Raw genomic sequence first — 13,073 nt, 5'->3', positions numbered from 1 at the left:
AGCCGCCAGCCAGTCAGGAGCCGCCAGAGCCGCCAGCCAGTCAGGAGCCGCCAGAGCCGCCAGCCAGTCAGGAGCCGCCAGAGCCGCCAGCCAGTCAGGAGCCGCCAGAGCCGCCAGCCAGTCAGGAGCCGCCAGAGCCGCCAGCCAGTCAGGAGCCGCCAGAGCCGCCAGCCAGTCAGGAGCCGCCAGAGCCGCCAGCCAGTCAGGAGCCGCCAGATCCGCCAGCCAGTCAGGAGCCGCCAGATCCGCCAGCCAGTCAGGAGCTGCCAGATCCGCCAGCCAGTCAGGAGCTGCCAGATCCGCCAGCCAGTCAGGAGCTGCCAGATCCGCCAGCCAGTCAGGAGCTGCCAGATCCGCCAGCCAGTCAGGAGCTGCCAGATCCGCCAGCCAGTCAGGAGCTGCCAGAACCGCCAGCCAGTCAGGAGCTGCCAGAGCTGCCCTACAGTCATGAGCTGCCCTCCAGTCATGAGCTGCCCTCCAGTCATGAGCTGCCCTCCAGTCATGAGCTGCCCTCCAGTCATGAGCTGCCCTCCAGTCATGAGCTGCCACCCAGTCCGGAGCTGCCACCCAGTCCGGAGCTGCCACCCAGTCCGGAGCTGCCACCCAGTCCGGAGCTGCCACTCAGTCCGGAGCTGCCAGTAGTACAGAGTTGTCCCTCTGTCCTAAGCTACCTCTCTGTCCGGAGCTACCTCTCTGTCCGGAGCTACCTCTCTGTCCGGAGCTACCTCTCTGTCCTGAGCTACCTCTCTGTCCTGAGCTGTCTCCTCTATGTAGGAGGGGCCTTAGTGAAGGTTCCTGGACCATGGTCGGGGGCGAGGGTCGCCACTCAAAGGACGCTAAGGAGGGGGACAAAGACAGTGGTGGAGTGGTGTCCTCGTCCACCGCCGGAGCCGCCACCGCGGACAGATGCCCACCCAGACCCTCCCCTTGAGTTGTAGGGGTGCGCCCGGAGTTCGCACCTTGAGGGGGGGGTTCTGTCACGTTCCTGACCTGTTTTCTGTTGTTTTTGTATGTGTTTGACGGTCAGGGCGTGAGTTTGGGTGGGTAGTCTATGTTTTCTGTTTCTATGTTGGTTTTGGGTTGCCTGGTATGGCTCTCAATTAGAGGCAGGTGTTTGACGTTTCCTCTGATTGAGAGTCATATTAAGGTAGGTTGTTCTCACTGTTTGTTTGTGGGTGATTGTCTTCCGTGTCAGTAGATGTTACCACACGGGACTGTTTCGGTTTGTCTGTTCCTGTTCGTGTGTTCTTCGTTTCATGTAAGTTCGTAAGTTTAGGTCTGTTTAGTTCGTTTTGTTATTTTGTATTTCTATAGTGTTATTTCGTGTTTCGTCGTTTTGTTTAATAAATCATTATGAATTCACACCCCGCTGCACTTTGGTCGAATCACTACTCCTCCTCTTCGTATGAAGAGGAGGAGGAACACCGTTACAGTTATAAATAATGATTTTTAATTGAAATAATAATTGTGTCCTTCAAACTTTGCTTTTTGCAGCAATTACACAGCCTTGCAGACCTTTGGCATTATAGTTGTCAATTTGTTGAGGTAATCTGAAGAGATTTCACCCCATGCTTCCTGAAGAACCTCAAACTAGACACTCTAATGTACTTGTCCTCTTGCTCAGTTGTGCACCGGGGCCTCCCACTCCTCTTTCTATTCTGGTTAGAGCCAGTTTGCGCTGTTCTGTGAAGGGAGTAGTACACAGTGTTGTACGAGATCTTCAGTTTCTTGGCAATTTCTCGCATGGAATAGCCTTCATTTCTCAGAACAAGAATAGACTGACGAGTTTCAGAAGAAAGTTATTTGTTTCTGGCCATTTTGAGCCTGTAATCGAACCCACAAATGCTGATGCTCCAGATACTCAACTAGTCTAAAGGCCTGTTTTATTGCTTCTTTAATCAGAACAACAGTTTTCAGCTGTGCTAACATAAAGGCAAAAGGGTTTTCTAATGATCAGTTAGCCTTTAAAAATGATAAACTTGGATTAGGAAACACAACGTGCCATTGGAACACAGGAGTGATGGATGCTGATAATGGACCTCTGTACGCCTACGTAGATATTCATTTATTTTTATTTTTAAATCAGCCGTTTCCAGCTACAACATTAACAATGTCTACACTGTATTTCTGATCGATTTGATGTTATTTTAAGGGACAAAAGAAATGGCTTTTCTTTCAAAAATAAGGACATTTCTAAGTGACCCCAAACTTTTGTATATACACGCATGACAGTAAATCACTTTGGATTAAAACATCTGCAAAATGGCATATATTATTATTATTATTATAAATAAATATAAATGAATAAATTCATTTGAATACCTACCATTAAGTCCTGCTCCAGATCCTTACATATTTGCCTCTGGAGAAAACAAGAACATAGAAAGCATTGTTATTGTTTTACATTCAGACTCCCCACTAACTACAATCCTACCACGGTTTATGGCAGTAAAATGGGATTTAGTATTTTAACCCGACAATCAAATAGACATAAAGAAGGACAGTGTCAAGCTGCTCATCACCTAAATAGCTCCATATAGTAGTTGGCTGTCTGCAGGGGATGATGGTCACACAAACACAGAAGCCAGAGTTAATTTAGGAGGGGGAACTAACTCACCCCGGGTTTGATCTTGAGGTTCTTCAGGTGGCGGGGCTCTACAGGTGCACTCTAACTACTAACTATACTAGTAACTCACCCCAGGTGTACTCCTCTAACTACACTAGTAACTCACCCCAGGTGTACTCCTCTAACTACTAACTATACTAGTAACTCACCCCAGGTGTACTCCTCTAACTACTAACTATACTAGTAACTCACCCCAGGTGTAGGTCTTCAGATTCTTCAGGTGACGGACTCTGCAGGTGTACTCCTCTCCGCTGGCTGGTGTGAATCCAACACTCTTGGTGAGGTGGAACTGCCATCCCTGTTCGAAGGCCAGGTCTGTCTGCTTGGCGTCGGGGATCTCCACGCCGTTCTTCAGGAGCTGGATGCTGATGTCAGGGGGGTGGAAGCCACTCACGTGACAGATCAGGGTGTTGTCCTTTCCATGTTCCCCTGGGTTACGGCTGTACACCTGCACTTTGGGGGAAGCTACAGGGGGAGGAGGGAATGGTACAGTCAGGCCACATGATTTTACATGAATTTTTCCAAATTTAAAAATGTCAATAGCTCCTTGGTCATGTGTCCTACTGACTTCAAACAAGGTTCAGAATGTCCACTGACGATACCTTCATACCGCACACTCTGATGTTTGTCTACGTTCATCTCATGCTATTAGACTTAAATCTGTAAGCTTTTGCAAGCCTTCATTTTACATGGGTGTTAAAAAAAATGTTTTGAAGTTAACAAATGTTCCAGCCTCGCAATAACTATCTTTATGTGGTATGTGGTTTGGACCAAGGACAGGAGAGGTGTTCAAAAACAGAGGTGCTTAAAGGAAGGCTTCTACTTTTAAAGATCCACCTTTCCAGAAACAAGTCTCTCACCGTTGCCGCTTGCTATAGACCACCTTCTGCCCCCAGCTGTGCCCTGGACACCATATGTGAATTGATTGCCCCCTATCTATCTTCAGAGCTCGTGCTGTTAGGTGACCTAAACTGGGACATACTTAACACCCCGGCCATCCTATAATCTAAGCTTGATGCCCTCAATCTCACACAAATTATCAATGAACCTACCAGGTACCACACCAAATCCGTAAACACGGGCACCCTCATAGATGTCATCCTAACCAACCTGCCCTCCAAATACACATCTGCTGTCTTCAACCAGGATCTCAGCGATCACTGCCTCATTGCCTGCGTCCGTAATAGGTCTGCGGTCAAATGACCACCCCTCATCACTGTCAAACGCTCCCTGAAACACTTCAGCGAAGTGGAAGGATGTCGACCTCATCCCGTCAGTCGAGGATGCCTGGTTATTCTTTAAAAGTGCCTTCCTCACCATCTTAAATAAGCATGCCCCTTTCAAAAAATGTAGAACCAGAAACAGATATAGCCCTTGGTTCACTCCAGACCAGACCTTGACCAGCACAAAAACATCCTGTGGCGTACTGCATTAGCATCAAATAGCCTCCGTGATATGCAGCTTTTCAGGAAAGTTAGGAATCAATATGGTTAGGAAAGCAAAGGCTAGCTTTTTCAAACAGAAATTTGCATCCTGTAGCACAAACTCAAAAACGTTTTGGGACACTAAAGTCCATGGAGAATAAGAGCACCTCCTCCCAGCTGCCCACTGCACTGAGGCTAGGAAACACTGTCACCACCGATAAATCCGCAATAATTGAGTTTTTCAATAAGCATTTTTCTACGGCTGGCCTTGCTTTCCACCTGGCTACCCCTACACCGGTCAACAGCCCTGCACCCCCCCACAGCAACTTGCCCAAGCCTCCAGCATTTCTCCTTCACCCAAATCCAGACAGCTGATTTTCTGAAAGAGCTGCAAAATCTGGACCCCTACAAATCAGCCGGGCTAGACAATCTTGACCCTCTCTTTCTAAAATTATTCGCCAAAATTCTTGCAACACCTATTACTAGTCTGTTCAACCTCTCTTTTGTATCGTCTGAGATTCCCAAAGATTGGAAAGCTGCCGCGGTCATCCCCCTCTTCAAAGGGGGAGACACTCTAGACCCAAACTGCTACAGACCTATATCTATCCTACCCTGCCTTTCTAAGATCTTTGAAAGCCAAGTTAACAAACAGATCACCGACCATTTCGAATCCCACCGTACCTTCTCCGCTATGCAATCTGGTTTCCGAGCTGGTCATGGGTGCACCTCAGCCACGCTCAAGGTCCTAAACGATATCATAACCGCCATCGATGAGAGACAATACTGTGCAGCCGTATTCATCGACCTGGCCAAGGCTTTCGACTCTGTCAATCACCACATTCTTACCGGCAGACTCAACAGCCTTGGTTTCTCAAATGACTGCCTCGCCTGGTTCACCAACTACTTTGCAGACAGAGTTCAGTGTGTCAAATCGGAGGGCCTGTTGTCCGGACCTCTGGCAGTCTCTATGGGGGTACCACAGGGTTCAATTCTCGGGCCGACTCTTTTCTCTGTATATATCAACGATGTCGCTCTTGCTGCGGGTGATTCTCTGATCCACCTCTACGCAGACGACACCATTCTGTATACTTCTGGCCCCTCTTTGGACACTGTGTTAACTAACCTACAGATGAGCTTCAATGCCATACAACTCTCCTTCTGTGGCCTCAAACTACTCTTAAATGCAAGTAAAACTAAATGCATGCTCTTCAACAGATCGCTACCCACACCCGCCCGTCCAGCATCACTACTCTGGACGGTTCTGACTTAGAATATGTGGACAACTACAAATACCTAGGTGTCTGGTTAGACTGTAAACTCTCCTTCCAGACTCACATTAAGCATCTCCAATCCAAAATTAAATCTAGAACCGGCTTCCTATTTCGCAACAAAGCCTCCTTCACTCATGCTGCCAAACTTACCCTCGTAAAACTGACTATCCTACCGATCCTTCACTTCAGCGATGTCATTTACAAAATAGCTTCCAACACTCTACTCAGCAAACTGAATGCAGTCCATCACAGTGCCATCCGTTTTGTCACCAAAGCCCCATATACTACCCACCACTGCGACCTGTATGCTCTCGTTGGCTGGCCCTCGCTACATATTCGTCGCCAGACCCACTGGCTCCAGGTCATGTAAGTCTTTGCTAGGTAAAGCTCCGCCTTATCTCAGCTCACTGGTCACCATAGCAGCACCCACCCATAGCACGCGCTCCAGCAGGTGTATTTCACTGGTCACCCCCAAAGCCAATTCCTCCTTCGGCCGCCTTTCCTTCCAGTTCTCTGCTGCCAATGACTGGAACGAACTGCAAAAATCACTGAAGCTGGAGACTCATATCTCCCTCACTAGCTTTAAGCATCTGTCAGAGCAGCTCATAGATCACTGCACCTGTACATAGCCCATCTGTAAATAGCCCATCCAACTACCTCCTCCCCATACTGTTATTTATTTATCTTGCTCCTTTGCACCCCAGTATCTCTACTCGCACACTCATCTCCTGCACATCTATCATTCCAGTGTTTAATTGCTAAATTGTAATTATTTCGCCACCATGGCCTATGTATTGCCTTACCTTCCTCATCCTACCTCATTTGCACACATTGTATATAGACTTTTTTGTATTGTATTATTGACTGTATGTTTGTTTATTCCATGTGTAACTCTGTGTGTTGTATGTGTCGAACTGCTTTGCTTTATCTTGGCCAGGTCACAGTTGTAAATGAGAACTTGTTCTCAACTGGCACACATGGTTAAATAAAGGTGAAATAAAATAAGGAGCACAGGTAGACCTCATGATAAAACAATGTTTCATATGTTCTTTTTAATCCCAGTTATAGGCAGGGATTTGTCAGTCAGAGTCAAATCAAATGTATTTATATAACCCTTCTTACATCAGCTGATATCTCAAAGTGCTGTACAGAAACCCCCAGCCTAAAACCCCAAACAGCAAGCAATGCAGGTGTAGAAGCACGGTGACTAGGAAAAACTCCCTAGAAAGGCCAGAACCAAGGAAGAAACCTAGAGAGGAACCAGGCTATGAGGGGTGGCCAGTCCTCTTCTGGCTGTGCCGGGTGGAGATTATAACAGAGTGAGCTTGATAACGTGAAATAATCATTTTCATAGCATCCCTTTCATATTACTGTACATTTAACACAAATCCTTCTACTGTGAGTATTAGCACGCCGGTTACATAACCTGATAGTGACTTGATATTTGAGTGCATTCACAACAAGCCACCTGCAGACAACTTACAAAATGCTATATAGCGCATTTGAGAGTTCCTTAGTCTGATGAAAATAGTTAGTTGATGCATGGCCTACTATTTATAACTGGGCAAATAAATTCCTACGTCTTTTGTTGTAACACCAAAATGTATAACATTCCAACCACAACTACACGTTGAAACTACAGTTTTTGTCCTGTGCAGTGATCAACTTACATTTTGATCGATTTTTTTTTTGTATTTCTGAGTGACGTAAAAGGTATCGACATAGTGATTAATTCACTTTTAATGTCATTACAGAAAGCATAAAACAACAACAAAATAATCGAGTTAACGACACATTAGAAACAGAGCGTGTCATGAAACTGGCAAATAAAGACGACAATGGAAAGGGAAATATTGATGACGGCCAGAAATTCAGTCAACACCAACTAGATCACTACTCCAGAGAAAAGAGGGGCAGAAGGTGAGGCAGAGAGACTCTAGAGAACAGGAAAGATGACACACAATCACCAAGTGATGAAGAGTACTCCAGAGAAAAGAGGGACAGAAGGTGAGGCAGAGAGACTCTAGAGAACAGGAAAGATGACATACAAGCACAAAGTGACGAAGAGTACTCCAGAGAAAAGAGGGACAGAAGGTGAGGCAGAGAGACTCTAGAGGACAGGAAAGATGACACACAAGCACAAAGTGAGGAAGAGTACTCCAGAGAAAAGAGGGACAGAAGGTGAGGCAGAGAGACACTAGAGGACAGGAAAGATGACACACAAGCACAAACTGACAATGTTTTTATATCTCCAAATGTTGAAGGATTGTGATCGTTTGTTTTCAGTTCATGTTTAAGAGGACAATACCTCTTCTAAATGTGTTTAATTTGCATATCGCAGGTCACAGCTCTGTGGCGAAGAAACCCTTGCGAGACGGCGGTTGTTGTTGTGAAGTCTACAGACAAGTCCTCTTTCCTTCTCCATCATTCAGAGTTTAAAACTCTGCAGCCCCACAAATGGCTTGTGGGTAATAAATACTAGTCATAACATGACAATAAGCATTTATTTTTATTATTTTATATCACAATTCTAAACATATTGTGTAAAAGAATGCATACAGTATGAAGGATGAACATAGAAGTACATTAGATGTGCACCTAACCAAGTCTAAGGACATGTACTATCATTATGTAGTTAACTGGAATTGGAGTTGGATGTTTCTGATGATGTACACCTGAATATTTGTGGCCCTTATTCTGTCACTGTAAAGTAAATAGTGAAGATGTTGACCCCTGCTGGACAAGAAGAGAAGGAGGAATCGGAACACACTGCATTCAAATTCAGGTCTTAGTTATTATTCCATGGTACTGGATCTAATACATATTAGTATTTTACATACATTCATAAGTGTAATAATTTTTTATGACATACTGTGAAAAATTATCTTGGCTGCTGGCTCTGTCACTTCCAGACATGCGCAGAGCAGACTGAAAGGGGAAGGGTAACTCTTGACTTGAACCACAGGGGTTCTCTGTAAAGAGAGAGTCATCCAAAAGGCAGACACACCCCTTGACTTCCAGTTGGCACCATTGACCTGTATGTATTCTCTCCTGATTGGCTCTGTGATGCACAGTCTGGCAGTCGGACTAAAGTGCCAGAGGTAATGAGGAGAGACATCCTCCTTTGTATTTATGGGAACAGATATATCCAAACACTTTGGATCCTATTCTTGGACCGTTAGAAGACACAACGCATCAATGCAACAACATTTTTTGGGGATGAAACTGTCACTTAATATTTTTTTCTTAAAGTCTACAAACACTCTACATTTATTCACTCTGTGATCGGGTTGGATCCTATATGCTACTTTTATTATTGTTCTGTAAGTGGTTCAGTGCCTATCATTTAGGCTGTGTGTAGAATGGGGCATAAAGGAAATTACCTCTACTAGATTATAGTGATAAGGAAAGCAGCATACAATTTTGGCCTGCGTATTTATTTGCCTGTAACTAATCAAAATTCCATTATGTTTACATAAAAAAGAGAATACTACTAAATGAGAAGATCCTGCCATGGTAAAGACGACTGGATGGACATGAAGTGGAAAGGAGGGGAAATAACTCCCACCATGCAGCAGGACACCTTCAGCTGTGGGGTCTTTGTAATGCAGGTTTGATAGTTATATTTTCAATAATGAATGGTTAGCTGTTATGTGACAATTAGGTGAAAAACTCTTATTTTATTTTTTGGTGTAGACGGCCAAGGAAGTGGCCCAGAACTTCCCCAACATCCCAAATTGATATAGAACCTTCACAAAAACACATGGCGCAACTGCGAAAAGAAATGGCTGAGGATATACTAAAAATGTCTGGTATGTAATGACATTTAATTCAAAGTACATGTTTTATTTTTATGTAGTTGTGTGGGACAGCCATATGTTCAGTTCATGCCTATGAGTTCAGAGTTCAACAAAGCCAACAACTGCTTCATGGGTGCCCCTGATAAAGAACCTGGATGTGGCCCAAAGACTGACTGGGTTGGTAACTTTATTTAACATGTTTATAATCTTTTGACAACAGTGACGGCATGTAAGACAATTTATAATATAACACAATGGATGGCTAATTCGTCATTGATATTATTTATAACGTGTTATGCTTTGTTTTGTTTTAGATGGAATGTTTTGCACATGTGCTGTGCCTCGGAATGAAGACAAACGAGTTCAACAGAGTAAAGAACACAAACAGGAAGTGCAGTCTTTGTTGTTGAAAATGTATGCTATACTCCATCCACACTGAAGAGGCTCTGACATGTACATCAACCAGGGATAAAGAGAAAGTTAACACTGTGAAATGTTTCGTACTTATTTGAAGTAAAATGTCTGTTGACGTGATGGAAAAGATTAAAGGTCTACAATTTCTGTTTATTTTGTTATCATGACATTTTTATTCATTGATTTACTGGCCATCATTACTGTGGTTACATGTTCAGTATATGTATTGACCAGCAAACCCACTGCAGCCTACCTCACTACCTCACTCTCCATCCCTGCTTCGGACAATTAATAACATGACTCTCGTACTTTGCCCTTTCCTTTATGGTTGTTGATATTAACGACGAAAGGACATATTATCTGTCTCTCTCCTATTGTGTACCGCTGTTAAACACTGTGGAAAAATAAACAAAAACAGGGAATATAAGTACTTAGAACTACCAATTATTATAGATAAATATTAAAGAAAAGGGTAAACACAACACTGGATTGAACCCCCTAATTGTCAAACTAATAATAATGTACAACAATATAGAAGATGCATGACTAGAGGTTATACAATATGGGTGTATATCAACTGCACGCTTCTTAGGGACCAAGGAGTTATTGCAATTTAAAACTATGAAAAATGTAAGTTACACCGTGTGATTATACAGTACACAAACAAGTGTGCAATATAGAAGGGTAGTCAGTGGACGTTCTGAATCTTGTTTGAAGTCATTAGGTCACATGACCAAGGAGCTATTGAAATTCGAATGTAAAAAAAGTTTGTACTTTGTTTACGCTCCCTAACTAATTCAACTAGGAATACAACATTTTGCTCACATTTCCATACGTTTATTAACTTTGGAAAGGGAATTAATGTCAAAATTGTGAAAATAAAACCTGTGCAATGTTGTGCGCAATTTTTCCAACATCATGACACTTATTTGGAGTCTGTGGCTCAAGTCGTTTGAAAGCTATTGAGGTTTGAAAGCGCGAATATCCAACTTGAAACGGTCTTTACCTCGGTAAACTATTATGACCCCTCTATGGAAAGGGGAGACTCTCACTAACATGTTTTGCACCTATTACCCCCCCATAGGTGTCATGACTCTTCAACACATACAAACGAATGGCAGTATGGAGGTAGTTTTGTGCCTACAAAAATAAGGGGTTAAATGATATATAGATATAAAACAAACACTTCAAAACCTTACGATTTATTTTTAGACTTTTTTTGGGCCATTTAAGAATATGTTATTCAATGCGTATATATGGGCACTAATAGTAAATAGAGGTCGACCGATTAATCGGAATGGCCGATTAATTAGGGCCGATTTCAACTTTTCATAACAATCAGAAACCGATTTAGCCGTTTTTTTACACCTTTATTTAACTAGGCAAGTCAGTTAAGAACACATTCTTATTTTCAATGACGGCCTAGGAACGGTGGGTTAACTGCCTTGTCCAGGGGCAGAACGACAGATTTTTACCTTGTCAGCTCAGGGATTCAATCTTGCAACCTTACGGTTAACTAGTCCAACGCTCTAACCACCTGCTAGCTAGCATTAAACTTATCTTATAAAAAACAATCAATCAATCAATCATAATCACTAGTTATAACTACACATGGTTGATGATATTACTAGTTTATCTAGCGTGTCCTGCGTTGCATATAATCGATGCAGTGCGCATTCGCGACAAAGGACTGTCGTTGCTCCGTGTACCTAACCATAAACATTAATGCCTTTCTTAAAATCAATACACAGAAGTATATATTTTTAAACCTGCATATTTAGCTGAAAGAAATCCAGGTTAGCAGGCAATATAAACCAGGTGAAATTGTGTCACTTCTCTTGCGTTCATTGCACGCAGAGTCAGGGTATATAAAACAGTTTGGGCCGCCTGGCTCATTGCGAACTAATTTGCCAGAATTTTACGTAATTATGACATGACATTGAAGGTTGTGCAATGTAACAGTAATATTTAGACTGATGGATGCCACCCATTAGATAAAATACGGAACGGTTCCGTATTTCACTGAAAGAATAAATGTTTTGTTTTCGAGATGATAGTTTCCGGATTCGACCATATTAATGACCTAAGGCTCGTATTTCTGTGTGTTATTATGTTATAATTAAGTCTATGATTTGATAGAGCAGTCTGACTGAGCGATGGTGGGCACCAGCATGCTCGCAAGCATTCATTCAAACAGCACTTTCGTGCGTTTGCCAGCAGCAGTTTATGAATTCAATCCTATCAACTCGCGAGATTAGGCTGGTGTAACCAATGTGATGGCTAGCTAGTTAGCGGGGTGCGGGCTAATAGCGTTTCAAACGTCACTCGCTCTGAGACTTGGAGTAGTTGTTCCCCTTGCTCTGCATGGGTAACAATGCTTCGAGGGGGGCTGTTGTTGATGTGTTCCTGGTTCGAGCCCAGGTAGGAGCGAGGAGAGGGATGGAAGCTATACTGTTACACTGGCAATACTAAAGTGCCTATAAGAACATCCAACAGTCAAAGGTACCGTATATGAAATACAAATCGTATAGAGAAATAGTCCTATAATAACTACAACCTGTAAGAAATTGTAATAGATACTGGCAACTTGTTTTAACAACTTCTCAACACAAGCTATACTTGACACAACATGCACCCATCCCCCTCTACTACCCCCACACTTCGTACCCTTATAATAACCACAGACCCACACACACTCCCCTCCCCCATGAACAGGCCCCTGCTAAAACAAACGCACATGCATTCTGCTTGAGGTTGGGACTCTAAGACAAAGAACTATGTTTAAGGGCCAATGGAACGTCGACATCAGGCCCGAACAGGACTAACCACGACCCAGATCGACCAATCGGAAGGCCAGACTACAAGATCAACCTACTTTACTTGTTGCATATATAATCAGCACAAATTGTTTAGAGGTCTCTTTTCCGACGATTCCATACGAGTCAGACAGAACGGGGCCGTGCTGCATGATTGCTAAGATATTTTTTACCTGTGAATAAACTGCCTTATTATACAAATATCCACCTCGTCCTATGTCTCAACTTGATCTCCTGTCTCCAGTAAACGTTTTATCAACAAACCTAAAACGTCTTACCTGGGAATATTGAAGACTCGTGTTAAAAGGAACCACCAGCTTTCATATGTTCTCATGTTCTGAGCAAGGAACTTAAACGTTAGCTTTTTTTTTTTTTCACATGGCACATATTGCACTTTTACTTTCTTCTCCAACTGTTTTTGCATTATTTAAACCAAATTGAACATGTTTCATTATTTATTTGAGGCTAAATTGATTTTATTGATGTATTTTATTAAGTTAAAATAAGTGTTCATTCAGTATTGTTGTAATTGTCATCATTTAAAAAATATATAAAAAATAAAAAAATAGGCCGATTAATCGGTATCGGCTTTTTTGGTACTCCAATAATCGGTATCGGCATGGAAAATCATAATCGGTCGACCTCTAAAAGTAAACATAAAATTCAATATTTTATCAAGTAATAATAGTTGCCTTATAGTAGGTTTATTTTTTACTTAAAAC

The 13,073-nt window shown here is 42.8% G+C and overlaps 1 protein-coding gene and 1 long non-coding RNA gene across 4 annotated transcripts in view; one reads left to right on the top strand and one right to left on the bottom strand.

Annotated features, from left to right (window-relative positions):
* The window catches only part of LOC139533549 (beta-2-microglobulin-like), a 296,734-nt gene that overhangs the window by 283,302 nt on the left and 359 nt on the right, over positions 1–13,073 (bottom strand). The window contains exons 2-4 of one of the 3 annotated variants that reach the window (XM_071331683.1): positions 2,819–3,091; positions 2,327–2,362; positions 1,433–1,683 (exon numbers count right to left, since the gene is read on the bottom strand). The exons of 1 other annotated variant lie outside the window; for it this stretch is intronic. In XM_071331683.1, coding sequence (XP_071187784.1) covers positions 2,349–2,362; positions 2,819–3,091 — 287 coding nt within the window. In that variant the 3' untranslated portion in view covers positions 1,433–1,683; positions 2,327–2,348. Of the gene's footprint in view, positions 1–1,432; positions 1,684–2,326; positions 2,363–2,818; positions 3,092–13,073 lie in introns of those variants that run through there. One more of the 3 variants, XM_071331682.1, reaches the window with a different exon arrangement.
* LOC139533554 (uncharacterized) lies at positions 8,260–9,686 on the top strand. Its single transcript, XR_011666812.1, has 3 exons — positions 8,260–8,644; positions 8,806–8,932; positions 9,181–9,686. It is a non-coding gene; the product is annotated as an uncharacterized lncRNA (long non-coding RNA).

Source organism: Salvelinus alpinus, chromosome 11, assembly GCF_045679555.1.
Source record: "Salvelinus alpinus chromosome 11, SLU_Salpinus.1, whole genome shotgun sequence".
Classification (NCBI taxonomy): Eukaryota; Metazoa; Chordata; class Actinopteri; order Salmoniformes; family Salmonidae; genus Salvelinus; species Salvelinus alpinus.
This window is presented reverse-complemented; position numbering and strand designations above follow the sequence as displayed.